This window comes from Coffea eugenioides, chromosome 4, assembly GCF_003713205.1.
Source record: "Coffea eugenioides isolate CCC68of chromosome 4, Ceug_1.0, whole genome shotgun sequence".
NCBI classification, from domain to species: domain Eukaryota; kingdom Viridiplantae; phylum Streptophyta; class Magnoliopsida; order Gentianales; family Rubiaceae; genus Coffea; species Coffea eugenioides.
Window position 1 is genome coordinate 815,623 of NC_040038.1, and position 18,662 is coordinate 834,284.

Sequence of the window (18,662 nt, forward strand, 5' to 3'; positions counted from 1 at the left end):
AGACGGGTGCATAATGTATTTATTTGATTTGGTGGTGATTTTGTCCCTATCTCGACCCGTTGTAGGAACTGAGACTTCCTTGTTAGATTATGATAGAGTATGATATAGATAAAAAGTAACGATTGACAGGAAAAAAAAATCAAAAACAAGGTGGATCTACTAAGGGAAAATTGCACAAATTGTCCCTCAAATACCGCTGATGTAAAAATTTAATCCTCCAGAACAGAATGATCACTTTTAATCCCTAACAAATTAAAAATAATCAACTTTGGTCCTTTATCACTTTTCCATTAGAAGTTTAGCCGGAACTAGCCACGAGTAGACCATGTGACTAATTTTTAAAGTGTAAATGTGATATATTAGTGTAACGTTGACCGAAAATATAAGAGACTAAAAGTCCTATATCTCAATTAAGCACTATACAAAAATGACTAATCACTTTTTTACATTAAATTTTTTCCAAAAATACCTTAGAAAAACACATGGATTGTGCAACAAAAAAAAATGATTTTGAACAAATATCTAATTCCATCCAAAACTAACAAAAGTACAATCCTTTTGCTCCAAATAAGTGGAATGATGTCTTATATATCATGAACCCAAACCTCATTATATACTAAAAAATTGCATCATAGAGAAAGTAGATTTGCACAAAAAAATATACTCCAACAAGTAATTTATGAATTACTTACAACAAAAACAAGTAATTCATGTTCTGCATAGATGAGAAACCAACTAAAATCTCAAATTATTGTTTTAAGTTTGACTATATTTTTCTCCAATATTCAATTACAAAATAAACAAAAAGCCAAAATGAAACAAAACAACAATTAACAACCTTGGCAAGATTCCCCAGACAAATGTTGCATGAAATCTCAACCTCAAAAATATGCCTTCTAGCTCAAATGTTGCATGAAGATTATTTCACTATATTTACACCTTATTTACAGATTCTGATTTGATTACATCATCAAACACATTTTTCAATTACCTTTTTATCTCACATACATCATATCAAAAAAAATACTACAGTAAAAATATCTCAAATAATTTATAATCCAAAGACACTAATCATTTTTCATGGTCAAACCAAACAGCACCATCTTGAACTCTTCTTCGTGGTCAAACCAAGCATCGTTTCCACAGTATCAAACCAAGTGGCCCACATCCCGAGTTCGATTGCTGCCAATATTACTGTTTTGGACTACTGGAAATGATGGAGAATGGGAGAGTCACAACTTTTCAAACCAAATCGAGGGCCCCATCGATTCTAGCTGCTATGGTGGATAAGAGTTAAGACTACTATTGCTTCCTCAGTGTTAGAATTGAAGGAGGTGATTGTAGGGACGAAGGTAGAAGAAGTATCTTTAGCGGTGGTGGGCTCGTCAAAGGAGATTAGAGGTGGAGGTAAAACAGGAAACCGTTTGCTTGAGGTACCAGCCATGAGCGGAGAGGATCTCTGTGCATAAATCGGGGTCTTTAAGCCCTGTGAATTGATTGAATGTAAGCCAATTTGTCTGCCACATCCCCCGTTCTTATTGGGTTTGGTCTATAATTTTTTTGAAGAGATTGAAGATGAAAATTTGGGGAAATTAGGGTTTTGGAAAGAAAAGGATTAATAGTCCCTTATATTTTCGATCAACGTTACACTGACGTGCCACATTTACCTTTTAAGAATTGATCATGTGATTTGCTCATGCAGGATCAAAGTTGATCATTTTCAATTTGTTAGGAACTAAAAGTAATCATTTTATTATAAGGGACTAAAATTTCACATAGTGATGTTTGAGGTACAATCTGTGCAATTTTTCCTTCTCCTAATATGTTAAACACACGTAAATCTAGAAGCTTTCCTTCTCTCTCTTCTCTTTTGATGTAAGTATCAGAGATCAAGATTCTGGTTATGAGTTTCAGATTGATAGATATGAAGTTCATACTTGACTTACGCAATATTTGAGCTATGAGATTAATTCAAATTTAAGATAAACTTACTTATTACTCCTTAATTTTCTTAATATAGTTACTATAACTATTAAGTTCTAAAATTAATTTAATACTCATAGGATCACAATATTAAAATTATACACGAACCAATAATAGTTCATTAAAAAGTACATAAATCAAGAATTTTTTAACATATCTAATTAGTTTAAAGTACATGAAAAATAGTAATAAAAGATGATCAACAGTCAGTATATTTTCAAATGTTCTTAATTTGCTTGTATTAAGATTTGTCCACTCCATTTGTTCACAGTGACCAATTTGTATAAAAGCACAACTTTTGAATCCAAATAGAAGTAAATAAATTGATTTGACTCATGAGTTACATAAAAACCTACAAAAAAGAATAAAACAGATCAAGAAATAATGGTGGCGAGTTAAAATGGAATTTAAACTGGTGGAGGGTACAAAAGGCATACTTTGTCATTGAAACTACCCATGTGTGTGCTGCTAAAAACTACCCATGTATCCTTAGTCAAAACACAAGCAACTATTACCCATATAAGGCAGTGAGGGAGCATGTAGATAATACACCAGAGACATTAAGACAATCAAACCAATAATCTAACTACTTGGTATAAGAAGTAGCCAACATCATACAAACACAAAAATTTACTAAAACAAAAACAAAGTTAGAATTTAAGTTATGAGATTGACCCCTCACGAAAGCAATAGAATTGTTGATTTCAACTCATAAGTATATTTAGGGCTTTGGATTGTTGCTTATGTTTTGAATCTTTTGACATAATTTTGTATATTTAATATTTCTTATATATATTAATATATTTTGACACATAATTCATAAATATAAAGTATTAGTATTAATATTCAGATATATAATTGTATATACAAAAATATGAATATATTATATATAATTATATATATATTGATTATCAGGTTTAAATCTAATAAGGACCAAACTCGACTTATATTTAATTTGAAAATAATATTTAGACCCAAACTTATAGGCTTATCTAACTTTTTCTCTTATAGAGCGGGTCAAGTTCGAGCTGACCTCGCCGCATCAATAGTTGTAATAGGAGCTACACCAAGGATCAAAGCCCCATCATTTCCTTTCAGATCAACGCTACTTCCGATGTTTTCACATTATTATGAATTTAAGTATCTGTAGCATGCAATATTATATCGAATAAAGGTTGTTTTTTTTTTTGTTCTTTCTTAAAAATTTAGAATTGGATTGGAATTATGTGCTATAGAAATTAACACAACTCCACTTTTTTTCCTTTTGTATTTTTTAGGAAAAGTCCATTTCTAATCCAATTCCAAATGTCAATCTTTTTTTTTTCACCAATATAGATCCAAAGAAACTAGTTCAGGCAACACAAAAAGTCTCACTAATCTCACGATGCACTATATGGACTAAAGGTCGTTTTTGATTCTTTATTAAAATTTAGGATTAATCACAAGAAGTACCTTTAAGGTTTGGTATATTTTTGTAATTTATCTCATAGCGTTTTATTTTTCTCACTTTACTCCTTTGATTGATAGTCAAAGCAAACATTTAGTAACAGTGCTCGCAGTTGATATAAGAAGGATAATGATATCTCTAAAAAAAAAAACAATGAACAAACATAAATGCCTATAGATTTGGGTCAGATATAACACATATTTCTATTCCTTTGTAGCAAAGTTTCAAGTCTAATCATTTAAACTAATCACGTGCATGATGATTTTAGATAAAAACTTTTTGCATTTCAAATTATTTTCTAAAAAGTAAAAAAAAAATAATCTACCATAAAAATCAAACCTTATAATTTGAACATCTAAGAAATCTCCTTCCAAATTTTTTTTTTTTGTGTTCAAAATCTTCTCAAGGAGTGTTTTTTTACTACATTCACAGGTTTCCTGAATTGATTTCTTCCATATGGTGTGATAAAACAACATTTAGAGGAAGAGTAAGGAAATAAATTTGAAGAAACTTGGGACATTTTTTTTTTTCTATTTTAGTTGTAAATATTGCGAATGAAGGAGAGAAATTTTTTTGGCGTGATAAATGCTCAAAACATATTAGAAAACTTTCAAAAACCGTTTTTTTATAGAACATGATGAGGACCATTTTAGTTAGAAATTTTAACGGTTAAAATGGGGGTATTTTCATCAATTGCAATATTTAAACGGCCCATTTGCTGAGATATGGACTAATAGCGTGGATAAAATGAGAAACATAAAATGTTAGGAGATAAACTGCAAAATATACCAAACTTTAGGGGACTTATGATTAACGCTAGAATTTATAATTGAATTTGAATTCTGTGCTGTAGAAATTCACGCAACTCCATTTTTCTTTTGTTTCACATAACTTTTTTTTTTTTTGGGCGATGGAAAGTCCATTTTTCTATCCAATTCCAGTTGTAAAGTTTAGGGACTATTTAATAGAGTTCAGAAACAGGCTTAGGCAAAGCAAATTTCACTAATTTCATGCTGACTCTGAATATTGGATTGCATCAGTAATATGCTAAGTGAAATCATTGGATTGCATTAGTAAAATGGAAAGGCCTCTTAGTTCATCTTTATGCTCATCGTAAAAAATCGTCAGGCCAAAAAGGAAAATTTCAAGTTGAATGCATAATTTAGACTGCAAAGCAGGGATGTGAACTAAATTGGCTAAAATATGAAAACAAATTGAAGGGGTACTTGGATGAGACTTCGAAATTGATATCACAATCGGATTCAAATACAGAAGGTTAGTATGGTTTGGTAAAGGGGAAAATTTATGGGAATTGCTGTCTGATAAGTTTCTTGCCTCTTCTTGCAATATTCTTTCACTCAATAAAACCTTCAAGGCCACTGCAATCTCCATGGAAGATCCCATACGAACAGATCCAGAAACAAATTTCAAGCTTCAAGTTGAAAATTTTTTTAACTTCTTGATGCATGTTTTATCCCTGAAATCTTGATATTGAAAAGAAACATAGAAAAGTAGGAAATTCGATTATGGCTAAGGCGGGTGGAGATCAGCCATGATCGGAAAGAGGGGAGAGTCACGGAGCCAGAAATTTATTTTTGGGGGGGCCGAAGTGTATTAAAAATTTTTTTTTGTGACGAAATAAATATATTTAATAAGTAAAATTTAGAATCAATAATTATAAAAATAATAAAAACATATAATTATATGGAGAATGATTAAAAATGGTAGCTCTGCAGGGAGGATCTGGGTATGTTCGAGGGGTACGATATCAGAATGTGAGAGTAGATGACGTTTCAAATCCCATTATCATTGACCAATTCTACTGTGATTCGCCGACGCCTTGCCAGAACCAGGTATGATTCACCCTCTAGCTTCATGGTTTTCCAGAATAGCTGGTTAATTGGGAACCAGACGGACTTTGTATTTTCTGCTCTCTTTGGTGAATAAACTCTGAATGATACTAAAATTCGACCAAAAAAAAAAAAAGTGCAGGCAATTGTTTATCTACTCATCCTTAAAATATCCTGACAACGACTTTTTATATCCAGAGTTCTGCAGTTGAAATAAGTGAAATCATGTACAAGAACATTAGCGGGACTTCCAAAAGCAAAAACGCCATGAAATTTGCATGCAGCGACACGGTTCCTTGCAGCCACATTGTGCTGAACAACATCAACCTAGAATCTAGAGACTCATTGCAACTCTGCCATAGGGTTTGGGTATGGATACGTGCAACCCTCTGCGGAATGTCTGACCTCATCAGACAAAGAAAAAATCATCAAGCAGGAGCCTGAGCTTGCCCTCTGCGGAATGGCTGGGCTGGCCGCCGGAATCCCCTATATATAGGGGGTTTTCCGGTGGCTTGGGGGGGGGCTTAAGCCCCCACCAGCCCCCCCTTAAATCCGTGGCTGGGGAGAGTCAATAGTGAAAAAGGATTAGCGGTGATGAGTTTTGGTGACCAACAAGATATAGGGGTGGAAAAGGGATTGGAAATAGCAGGCTGGTGGGGGTTGGGAGGGGAGAGGTTAGAGAGTGATGGTGGTGGATGCTGGGTGGCAGAGGTGGGGATGCAACTGGGGAGGATGGGATAGAAGAAGAATAGGGAAAAAAAAGAAGGAAAATGGAAGGATGAAAGAAGAAGGAATTAAAAAAAGGTAAAATTATCTTATGTTCCTATTCTTTTGGTTTATTACAGAGTCACACTAATGGAGGGTGCTCTTCACGCTCCCAATACACCGTCAAGTTTTTTTATTCCGTCACTAATTTTACTTAACTGGAACATATTTTGTAGTTTAGAAATTTAAATGTCCCATTTTGAAGTTCAGGGGTTGAAGTGAGATTACGTGTATAGTTTGAGGGGACAAAATGGAATTAATCCATTAATTAGTGGCAGTAGTATTTCCGTAGTACTGTACTAGTAGCCGCTCCTTCCGCCAGTTTTTAATACGACGAGTAGTACTTTTTTTAAAACCAAACAGACCCAAAAAAAAAAAAACCAGCCCCATCTAGTCTGGCCTTCTCCCTCTCTTTGGAAAACTTGTCGCAGGCGTATCCCCTAATCACCATCGGATCTCCCAAATTTCGCGTCATTCCGGCAAGCCCTAGCTCGGATCATCGGAATTTTGTAGCTGTAACCGATTACAATTGCTGCCAATTCGAATTGAGGATCGAAATCTACATACCTTCCACATACGTGTGCGTCTACCTATTGCGGAGCCGCGTATGCGTATGAAAAGAACCTGATCGACTCACTTAATTCAGGCTCAGGTAATGGATGCTGACAATCCTTTTGTTTTTCCTTTTTTTAATAAATATTTTTTCTTCGACTCAGTCCTGCATCCTTTTGGTTTTAATGCTGTTATGATCTGTCTGAAGTGAAATAAAACTAGTTATCGTTGTATAAACTGAAAATTAACATTCCTCGCCGCTGGATTTTGTTTTCTGCTTCAAATCGACTGATTCAATTCAAAGGATCGTTTTGCCATTGTTCTAATTTAATGTTATTTTATCTTAATTTAAAAAAAATTCTTGAGAAGAGGGCTATTCTGGCATTGTTGTTAAAGTTTTACAGAAATAACGTTGTAGGTCATTTGTCTTATAGGATAGAGTTCCAGGAAGAAAAATGGTGAAATTGACTATGATTGCTCGTGTTACTGATGGCCTTCCATTAGTGGAGGGGCTGGATGATGGCCGAGATATGCCAGACGTGGATTACTACAAAAAGCAGGCCAAGGCGTTGTTCACAAATCTGTCAAGGGGCCAGAATGAGGCTTCCAGAATGTCTATTGAAACCGGTCCTTATGTTTTCCAGTATCCTCTTGCTTATGCCGCTAGGCATTATTTTATCTATGTGTGCTCTTGTTACTTTATGCCACCAGGCATATTTCTAATATCACAAAGTAGTTTAATTTCCTTTCTTTATGGTTCTTATACTATCAAATTGTAGTAAATTTGGTAGCCAAAGCCCAGAAGGAAGACAATTGGTGTGATAATGATCTTAAACCCTAACATTGCAAACTATGTTGTTGAAATTTGTGATTTGTTTAACTTAAGAGATTTGCTTCTGATTAATCACTGCTCGCTAGTGTAGTTAACTGAGCTGGGATTAAATAAAAACCTGTTGACCCCTTTGTTTTAAACCTGAATTGAACATGCCATAGGTGCTGGTCTTGGGATATAACTAGGACACTTCGGCTTTTACCAGGAGTGATTGATTGCTCACTGTCTGTCAGTGCATGTCTGTTGAAGCTGTCTTAGTCATGACAAGTGATTAAACCACCATTTCCCACTGCATTCCTTGTTCCAAACTGATAAATTTCTTGGCCTTAATATTTTATTTGGTATGGTTTTACATTGAGAGAACTGTACATGTGGCTTCTGATTGTGCATGAGTACATATTTCCTTCAATTTCAACCTAAAAACACCCGAAACTCTTGGAGGATTTTATGAAAAGATGCTGCAATTGGATGGATTTGGTAAATATACTGGAATCCTGAAAGGATTGCACATGTATATCTTCAAATGGAGGACTAGAGCAGCAGTTGGCAGTTTTTATGTGGTCTGGAAATTTGTATTTATGACTTTTTTTCAGTATAATAATGGTCTTTAGGAAGTTTGGATAGAAATTTGGACAACTATCTTGGTATTTTATGCTGCTTTAGTTATTTCTTGGGAAAGTCACATGCATTTCTTGTTTGGTCAAATGGTGATTTTGGTGCTATATGAATCACTGTGCTTCCTTGACAAAAGATCCCCAGTTATATCATTGAAGGGCGAGTTTGTTATCTGACAATGTGTGACCGTGCTTATCCTAAGAAGCTTGCTTTTCAATACCTTGAAGACCTTAAGAATGAATTTGAACGTGTAAATGGTAGTCAAATCGAAACTGCTGCCAGACCTTATGCTTTTATAAAATTTGGTAATATTTCTGTCGCTTATTTTTTTAAAAATTTTTTCACCAGCTTTTCTACTCTTCCCATAGCTAAATACGTTCTTTTCTTCCTTGTATCTGGAAGATACATTCATACAGAAAACAAAGAAACTATACCAGGATACAAGAACCCAGCGGAACGTTGCAAAGTTGAATGATGAACTTTATGAAGTACACCAGATTATGACTCGCAATGTACAAGAAGTTCTTGGTGTCGGGGAAAAATTGGACCGTGAGTTATTCCAATTCCCTTTTTTGTTTGATCTCCTTTTTGAATATTGTAGGTGTCAAGTCATTAACATGAAGTCTTTGACCTGTTAGTATTAGCTATTTATAGCTAGTGACTTGCCAAAGATGGAAAACAACATTGCAAATAATGTTTATGTAGGGCTGGTTTAGTAGGTATGCATTTTGTTGTTCAGCTTTACATCTCGAATTAAGTCACATATGGGCAACCTCAGTCTATGACAATGCTATTTAACTAATATTGCCAATTGCCAATTGCCAACTTACTATATTAGATTACCATTATCCTACTTGAGCGACATTATTGTTCGGTCTGGAATATTGTTGTTTGGCTCTGTAGTTTTTGGGGGTGGAGAGCATTTGATAATTCATTCCGTAGATTGTAGTGGATCATTCTTTATTCTTACTTGCGTCTTAACTGATTAAATGGGGTTAGCAGTAGCCCATTACTGTTATTCAGCTTCCCTTGCCCTTTCTAAGCTAAGAATCTTTTTGGTGCCTGCTATTGTACTTTCTTTCATTTCATATCTGATTGTATTTTATTTTATTTTATTTTTTGAGTAAACGTTTAATATGCCAATCATGCAGAGGTGAGTCAGCTTTCTAGCCGTTTGACTTCTGAATCTCGCATATATGCTGAAAAGGCAAGAGATTTGAATCGCCAGGTTAGTTTTATCAAGCATTAAGATGGTTTTGTTTCTGTCGGTCAAGCGTCTGATTGCCTATGCCTACCATTCTGATTTGCTATAATATGATGTCCTAGATTTGCAAGCTTGACCCACTTTATGCTTTAGCGTGTCTATGCTTTTGTATTGTTCAGGACAATTGTTGCTGGTCCAACTCTTTTGATGCTTGAAATTGGCTTCTCATTCTTATAAATGCTTGATTCTCCTTTCTTGTGTCTTGCAATAATGCTGCTTTAAGATTAATTGTCATACAAATATTTGAGTGTGTTTGGATAGGAGTTTATTTGAAATATTATTTGGAATAATTACTGTAGCACCTTTGGTGATGTGATGTGATGTGATGTATGTGAGTTAAAAAGGTGGTTGGGAAGATAAAACTGTATTTGTGATGCAAGCAAATAATTTTTGTGCAAATAATTTTGCATTAATGCCATCAAAACTGGACACATGATCAATGGTTTCGACCAATCATGTGCATGATCCAGTTCAAGTTAATAAGAATCTGACCAAAACAGGAACAGGACAAGCTGGGATTTTTGTAAGCTTTTCTCATTTTGTTTCTTTTAAATTGTTTTTAGCTTTGAATATATTTTTCTTGCTTTGAACTGGTCAGATTGGTCAAATGGCAAAGTTTAGAAGGCAAATGCCAATTGTTTACCTTGATTATAGGGCCTGGGTTTGCATGACTGTGACACAGCTTAGTGTGAAATCCTCAATATGAGGTCAAAACATTGAAGCTTATATTAAAAAATAAAGAAATAAATAAAACCATGCACACACTGAAATGACCACTACTTTTTCCCCACATTGGTTAAGTTGACTTCTTGGTATAGAATCTTTTTCTCTCTTAAGTGAGATTTTTAACTAGGGTGGCCAATATATGGTCAAATTAAGGGTAAACATAATAAACATCTTGATTTACTACCACTCCTTGGAATGCTTGTTAAGCAAAATTAATGGTTTAATTTGGAGCAGAAAAGGTATATTGCTATTCTTCAAGTGATTCATGAGCTTGTTGATATAAGCCTCTTCTTTTGGAGCCTGTTGTGTTAATCGTTGTTGACTGCATCCTATCTTTTGAAATTGTATAATCTGTTGGTGGCTGCATCAAGTCCTAAGATGTGTTTGGGCTTTTTCAGTTTTGTGTGTTTCACCTTGCATTGATATTTGCTCCTTTATAGGCCTTGATTCGTAAATGGGCACCTGTAGCGGTAGTGCTCGGCGTTGTAATCCTCCTGTTCTGGGTTAGGAAGAAGATTTGGTGATGGATGTCGGGGAGCCTTTGCTTAGTTTGCATGAAGATGCCACCTACAGAGGCAGAAGAAAGTCATCTCTCACGTGTTCCATTATACTGGCTTATCTCAAGTGGTTTTACCCCTTGTTTGAGAATCAAAAGATACAAACAGAAGCAAGTTATTATTGACAACTTTAGGGAGCTCATTGTCATTGTAGGGCTCGTACAGACTTCATTACCTTGTCTATCTGATATTTGTCCTTTCATCACTTCTTGCATCAAATTTTCCTACATTGACAATTGCGAGAAATTTGGAGGATATTTGGTCAAATTCTTTCTTGCGGAGGGTCCGAAGCAGAATGTGAAGTGAAAAGAAGTGCTTAAAATTATGGTCTTGCGCTAGTGTGTGCGTGCGTGTGTATAAACATGAAATGGTACTGCTTACGTTGCCGAGTTTCCCAGGCCCATAGTAATACAAACATGTGAGAGGCGTATCTTTAATATAGGGTGCCGGTGTACTATGTTTAGGAGTGAGGTGGAGCCTGGCATTGCTGGACAAATTCTTGTAGGTTGCTGAGAGCATGTTCATGCTGTTGGATCCCAAATTTGTTTATAGAAATGTATGAATTTCCCGTGTTAAAGCAGCTGCTTAAAGTTTAAACGCAACTTAAAGTAATTTGGTTTGCATCGATGCATCATTCTCAATCAAAAGATTCAGGTAAATGAGATGAAATTTTTTGATGCCCAGTGAGAAATCCACGAACAAAACAGATGCAAATGGAAAGTGACTGGAAAGGTCATAATACCCTCCATAGTCAATTTTAACTCATGACCAGGAGAGTTGACTAGAAAGGTCATTTTTCTGACAATTGATACAAAAAAAAAAAAAAAAAAAATTGCTGATATTAGAATTCTCATCGTGGCAAATATCATTTGCTAATGATAGGGGACAGTGTGTATATATAAATATAAACACGGACGAAATCCGACAGCAATCTGAAGGAATGGGGCAAGAAAAAACGTTTGGAAGGAACATCAGAATAATAACCTAATGAGTTTTGATCCACCAGGGACCAAAGCAATCGCTCGACTTTTCGAGTCATAGAAGACTCCATTAAAATTTTTGCTGATTTTCATGGACTTGTTCATGTATTTTGAGCTTGTCTGCAATTCCAGTTTTTCATTTCTTGTGCTTCCAATGGAAGCACTCCGCAGTTTGCTCCAAGCCACCATACACAACTTCAAGAAGAAAGAAGTATCAACTGCGTACATACAATGAGTTGCCACTAATCTTTCCAGGGAAATCAAATTAAGTTGGAAGGATATCCTAGCCAATGAGAAAAATGCTGAAGAAGAGCAATGACTGCTTCATAAAAATAAAAAGCAGTCCATTCTGTGGGGGTGACTTCATAACTGATAGTTACTTGCCCAGTCATAAGGAAGAATACTTCAGTCACCCTCATCTGGCTTGTAAGGAGCAAAGAGAATGGAAGAATTGTGTCCTCCAAAGCCAAAAGAGTTGGATAGTGCCACCTTTATTTCCAACTGCTCCTTTTTCGGGCCTACAAGCACACTGGTGTCCTGCACTAGGTTGTTACAGGATCGATATATCAATAACGAAGGAAGTCACTTAAATAAAGAAACCACTCATAGATTTTCTAAGATGATCAACCTTAATAGTAGAATACAATCTTAAGAGCTTAACTCAAGGGAACAAGGGTATCAAAATCATACCACGCCTTTGTCAGGATTCTCGAGATTGATATTTGGATGGATCCATCCTGTCTGTATGGCCTATTAAAAAGCACCAAGTCCCAGATATCAGCAAGAGTTTGGACAAAAGAGCAGCTAAGAGGGCATAAGAACATAGACAAAATGTCATGAAGAACAGTGCTCATGTGATAATAAATTATCTAATATCAACTCAAATAAGAGCCTTCAATAGGCCCTTCAGCCTTCGCGAAGCAAGAACTTCTCTATGCAGGAATGCTCAAGCTAAAAATTGCCCTTCATTGTATACAAGAACCCCAGCAGGAAATGACGAAGGGAATAAACAGGGCAAAATTGCACAAAGTCATTCCAAATGTAAGGTGTATTCCAGGATCATTTTTTGGATCCTTAAACTTAGGGCTTATTGCCGCCTTCTCAAACCTCACATGGAAGAGAGAGTACTCATCCAGGGACCGAGTAACAACTAACATTGGCTGCGAAGGCCTTGGTCTAGTGGCTAAGGTTGAAGTCCCAAGAATTAGAGGTCTTAGGTCCAAATCCACCCTTCCCCCACCCCGCTTCTTAAATCCCACCCTTCCCCCTGCTTATTTAAAAAAATAAATAAATAAGTAAACAAATAAACCATTGACATTGACTCTTAAATACTCACCTGAGGCTCTCCAAAGCAAGTCACACACAATCTGAAACAATAGCATTTAAAACTTTGAATGTATGCCAGGTAGTAGAAAGTACAAGACCAAATCTGAAAAATGGATTTCCCAGAAACCATGAAAGCATGGAGTAATGCTCAACAGCAATACAAGCCACTCAAGATGCAGTTCACTAACTTCCATTGCAGCCAATTTGGTTTCAAATCTTAACATGTTTGAACTTGTTATAGATAAGCATTTTCGGATACAACTGTGAGAAACGAATGCAGCCCATCAGTTAAAAGTTTGTGTTCTTCTAAAAATCTGACAGTCCCATTCCCCTCAACAATTCTTCCTTCCCATCCCTTCCCTTCAAAACAAAAAAAAAAAAAAAAATGTTCATGAGAAAAACCATTTATACACATGCAATCAAGAGATGCAACAACTACAAATTTAGACATTATAACTATCAATGTACAACAGAACTTGAGTAAAGCCTGCAAATCATTCTTACTTAAACACACATGATTGTTATATGCATCTAGAAAAGATTTCCTAGAATTAAAAGTAGAAAGAAAAATTATAAAAATTATATATATATATATATAACTCTTAAAAAAGCATGCCCAGTTCAATCTAATGTAATTATAAACTTCTTGTCCACTATAATCAACACTCCAGTTACCTTAACTGTTGCAACAGCTTCTACTGCACCAGCAGCACCAAGTAGATGGCCCACCATTGACTTTGTAGAGTTCATCTTGAGCTGTAATAGTTTAGAACATGTTAAGAACAGCAAACGGAACTATGATAAGGGCCTTTTAGATAATTACCTCAGGATTCCGCCCAATACATCGCATTATCGCTTCAAACTCCTTCAGATCACCAGCTGGAGTTGATGTTGCATGTGCATTTATATAATTAATATCTTCTCTAGCGACACCCGATTGAGCTAAGGCTTTCTCTATGCAAAGAACAATTCCTGCCCCTGTTTTATGATTTCAAAACAAATTTCAGATTTAGCATCTATTTGAAACCAAACATCAAGTTTTATAAGAAAACTCATGCTCTCCTTTATAACCAAAGGTCCAGGGTTAAACAATCAATCTAACAAGCACTATTGCCCATTCTCTTTTAGAACAAGATTACTACACCTGCATGACATGTCAAAGACCCCCTCAAGCTTATGGCAATTGCTTGCCTAAATGGAAAAGTAATTACTGATCAAGATAACTCATGAATTGGGAATCCATTTCCTTGACTCCATTTATAACATGGGATATGGATCTAAACACATCAGCAAAATCACTAATCTAATAAAAAGTCCATTAAGGAAGGTAGAAGAGTTGTTAAAAAATAAAAAAACACAAGCTTACCCTCTGGATGGGGTTCAATCATATGATAAGCGTCACAAGTGAAGCTTCCACCTAAAAACTCTGCATAGATTTTCGCATCTCTTCTCTAGTGCATTAATCAGAATGAAAACAGAAAGAAGCTTCAATAAGGCTGAGAGAAACAACTCCCTGCCCCCCTCCCCAAAGAAAACAAAAGTGGTATACCTTTGCATGTTCCAACTCCTCCAGAAGTAGCACGCCAGCTCCTTCCCCCATAACAAATCCATCACGGTCCTGCGTAACCACAAAAAAATAAAGAAGTATTGAGCCCTCACATGAAAAAAAAAAACACACACACACACACAGAGATAGAGAGAGAGATATTAATGTACAGAAAAATCCATGACTAGCAAGAATATTTTCAAGATTTAAGGATCAATATCGCTTTAGATTGCTGGATTCTGCAATATTATAGGTTAACCAAGTTCTGAATGCCAATAAGTATAGGCAGTAAAATCTGCAGACATGGAGTGTCAATTGTACCTCATGTACTCAAGCATCACTAAATTAACACATATTTCCTTAAGCAAGTAGAAATGTGTCCAGAAAAAGTTTTCCAGATTGACATTTTGGATGAAATTTTCCATGATTTCCCTTTTTTAGAACTAGAACCAGGAAGAGAGAGAGAGAGAGAACAGGATAGGTTGCTGTAATACCACATCCCAAGGACGTGAAGCCCTGGTTGGATCACCATTCTTCTGTGAAAGTGCCCTGCATGCAACAAATCCTCCCAATCCTGTAATCATATTTTAAAATGACAGCTTCATTAACAGTAAACAAGGTACAACTTCAATCATGTCAGACTGAAATCATTACTAACCAATAGGAATAATTGCAGAATCTGAGCCACCGCATAGCATAATATCCTGCAGATTTCCATATATTTGAAACAGAATACTAGATCAGCTGCTACAAAATTTTCAAAGGACTGTTAAATACCTACATGTCACAAGAATTGGGGGAGAGGAGGATTTAGCCACTTACAGCTTCACCTCTAATGATGTGATTCGCTGCATTTAGCATACAGAAATTGCTTGTTGCACAAGCTGTAGAAATAGAGTAATTTGGGCCCATCCATCCCTACAGTTTCAGCAATTAGAGAACAGCTACAGGATTATAATCTTGATTTAACTCGATTGAAATTTTGGCAAATAATGAACTGCAGCATACCAAATCCATTGCAAGCATTGCAGACCCCATATTGGTTGTAGCAAAAGGTACACAAAAAGGATTCATCTTCTTGTATGACACCCTCAAAGCTTCTATTGCATCGTTAAAAACCTACTCAGTTAAGCCAAAAGAGCATAGGAAGCAAAACAGCAAAAAGCCCATAATTAGTTTAATAACTGTTATGGGAGAGAGACAATACAATGAACCCTCATTTGAGGACTAGAAGGACAAGTTAAAACTTGGCACTTGTGTGAGTTTCATAAGAATTCACTCTGAGCTGGAAGATAGAGGCATGTTCGAGTCAAAATACATATTCATTCTCAAGGTTCTAAAAATGCTTATTAGTAAGTTACCTTCATTCCACCCAGGGCAGAGCCAATTAAAACACCACATTTAGCCTTGTCAATTTCCTCCATGACATCTTCTGTGATGCCACCATCAGCTAATGCTTTTTTACCTGCAGTTAGCATGTAAAGCATGAACTTGTCCGCCCTCTTACAAAGTTTTGGAGCAACCCACCCATCAGCTGAGAAATCTTTGATTTCCCCTGCAATTCTCTGTTATACAAAATATACTGTCAACAGAAAAACCAATACCAAAGAAGTGCTATAAATAAGAAACACATTAAAAGTTCTGCTTTGATGCACAATTTACCGTTGGAAATTCAGAACAATCAAAAGTTTCAATCTGACTTATTCCACTAACTCCTTCAAGAAGATTACTATAGAATATATCCGCATCATGACCAAGAGAGGATACTACACCAACCCCTGTTACCACTATCCTCCTTTTCTCAGTAAGAGATTTCTTCTTTGCTATGGTGTCCTTCTGTGGTTTGACTGCAACAGCCATCGCTTTGCCTAGAACAAAAACATTTCAGTCTAGGAGCTGATTCAGTTGGTTGGTATGATATGGATTATATTTTTTTAATTTTTTTAAAATCACGGAAAAATACAACATCTCACTGGAGTAAAACTTCCATTTTTTATAGCACAGACAAGTGCATTACTTCCTTTTGCTTTGACAGGCAACTTTCTTGAAGCATAAAAAGCTTTACCATCAAGATTTACCGAACATTTATTTCCTATATGGTGTCCAGTGGTCCAAATTACTAGCATCACTATCTCTGTCCTTTCTCGTACTCCCATTAATATACATTCAAAGCAAAGGTGAAGTATTTATTACACATTGAACTTCACATTTAACACATTCCAAAGGCCATTTTTTGAATGCTAGTCTCATACGTTCATGGTAAAAGCATGATCCAACCACAGAATCTATCAAACGAATCTCTAAAACACCACAAGCCTCGAGAGACGACTACTTGAGGCATGCATAAAAAACTAAGACCACCGATGACGACATCAATAGAAACCTGCAACAGAAATTCGTGCTTCTTTACCAGAAATGGCAGCTCTATTCATCCTTCTTTGCCTGCGAGTCACCGGCTCTGCCTTGTGCCCGAAAAGTGAAAATGCATTCTCACTAAAACAAGAGAGAGAAGAAGCCAGTCCCTCTGAATTATAATATTCCTCACAGGGCTCAAAAGTAAGACAAGAATTCAACCAATTTTGGATTCCAGAAGCGCAAAACGAAGAAACCAAACCAGCACCACCCGCATTTAGGAACTGAGGCACCACCACTTTTCTTCTTCTTGCAGACCTACTCAGCCTTCTCGAACATCGAAAAATCGATGGTAACTTCAAAAAGTGATCTTTTTCACAGGACGCAGACATGCAAGCTGCAACCAGCCATGTACAAAGTGGGGAGGCAACAGAAGAAGCCATCATTGGTAAACTATGCAAATTCAACAGAGAGGATGAGACTTTGAAGCAAATTAATACAGCCCTGTTAATTGAATCTCAATCAAGATAACATAATTTCTTGGCTTTCAAGTGATTTTGAGAGGTACCTAACCCAAAAAAAGTGATTTTGAGAGGTGGGCTCGGATAATTTGGTTGGGATAGAATAGGGGAAAGGTTTTGATACGAAGAGGAGCTGTCATAGATTAAGAAGAGGCAGGGCAGTTACGGAGTGTTTGCTAGTGTATGCAAATCTGAGTCAGTTGCAGTATTGGACAAACAAATGAAACTTGCGAAAAGAGAAGATGACAAAGGAGTAGACGCACAGATTGATCTATGTGTAGCCAAACACGGTTACCATCACAAAGTGATTGTTTTATGGGTAAGATTGTGAGGCTCCTTGGTGGTCTACTTTGGTAAGACCAAACTTGCGCTTAGATTCCTCAGAAATTTCCTAGATTTGGACTGGAAATTATTAAATTCCTTGATTCCACAAATTAGATATATCAACTGGTACTGTGCCACTATGTTCGCCATCTACCGTATAAGTCTTAACTTCCCTATCTTCTCGGACTGCATAGAGATTTGGTCATAGAAAGTGAAAACAGCATGTCCTTCTGCCCAAGAGAACAGAACATTTATCTAATTAAAGATTAGAATGAACTGGAGTAAACATATTTGCTCTCTTTCACCAAGAGTAGATCCAAGAGAAAAAGCGTCCACAAAGTCACAAACCACTAAGAAGATAGACGTAAATCTGAAATGTTATTCTTAGTTTACTGTTGAATTTAAAGTATATAAATGACAAAAAAAAAAAAGAAACTAAAAGTGCTGGTTTGATTGACAAAATTTGTTGAACATACTATTCTCAATTAATAATTTCATAGTCGAAACTTCTGTATATACTTGTCACATTTTCTGCTGCTTCAAAAAGTCGAGCAAAAAGGGAAGGTGCAGTTCTATAGCAAGCTTTTATTTTCTCCCTAAATCGATTTATTTCTTGTGGTGTAATATCCCCCTTTGCTTCAGCTTTCTTGAAGTTCTTTTCTCGAAAACACAAATCTGATTCTGAAAAATATTACTCTATTCAGAAGGAGAAAAGGATATCTTTGTGTTAACTTGGAACGAGGACAATAGGCTGGAAAGAATGTTAACCTTGAAGTTGAAGTAACAGCCTTAATTTTCTTACTTTTAGCTAAAAGTAATAGGCTCTAATGGCACCTTGTCTGTTAATGATAGGTATGCGTTGCTTGCTTTCACAATGCGCTGTCCAATTGACCAAGCAAAAACATTTATAAATCTCGTGTGAAAATGATGTCTCTCTTCTTACATTAATCTTTCGGAAAGCTGCCTAAATCAGTCTTTATACAATCTACTACTAGTAATAATAGCCTGAGACGTTAATCGAT

General features: G+C 35.9%; 2 protein-coding genes across 4 annotated transcripts; one reads left to right on the forward strand and one right to left on the reverse strand.

Moving 5' to 3' along the window:
* Positions 1-6,418: 6,418 nt before the first annotated feature.
* Positions 6,419-10,872, forward strand: LOC113768529 (25.3 kDa vesicle transport protein). The gene is made up of 6 exons (XM_027312927.1): positions 6,419-6,697; positions 7,032-7,240; positions 8,189-8,349; positions 8,447-8,593; positions 9,196-9,272; positions 10,475-10,872. Exons 2-6 carry the CDS (start codon positions 7,053-7,055, stop codon positions 10,556-10,558), a joined length of 657 nt encoding a protein of 218 aa, XP_027168728.1. The 5' UTR covers positions 6,419-6,697; positions 7,032-7,052; the 3' UTR covers positions 10,559-10,872.
* Positions 10,873-11,618: 746 nt separating this feature from the next.
* On the reverse strand, positions 11,619-17,692 carry LOC113768371 (3-oxoacyl-[acyl-carrier-protein] synthase II, chloroplastic-like). 3 transcript variants are annotated; one of them, XM_027312705.1, is made up of 13 exons: positions 16,854-17,690; positions 16,106-16,311; positions 15,805-16,008; positions 15,452-15,562; positions 15,266-15,361; positions 15,102-15,147; positions 14,938-15,017; positions 14,447-14,515; positions 14,264-14,348; positions 13,721-13,875; positions 13,573-13,653; positions 12,262-12,321; positions 11,619-12,108 (listed from the first exon to the last, which is right to left on the reverse strand). In XM_027312705.1, the coding sequence occupies exons 1-13, from the start codon at positions 17,239-17,241 to the stop codon at positions 11,977-11,979; spliced, it is 1,713 nt and encodes a 570-aa protein (XP_027168506.1). In that variant the 5' UTR covers positions 17,242-17,690; the 3' UTR covers positions 11,619-11,976. The 3 variants fall into 3 exon arrangements, with proteins under 3 accessions (XP_027168506.1, XP_027168507.1, XP_027168508.1); XM_027312706.1 differs by having other exon boundaries at positions 12,000-12,113; positions 16,854-17,692; XM_027312707.1 differs by lacking the exons at positions 11,619-12,108; positions 12,262-12,321 and adding an exon at positions 12,869-13,257 and having other exon boundaries at positions 16,854-17,692.
* Between the last annotated feature and the right edge of the window lie 970 nt (positions 17,693-18,662).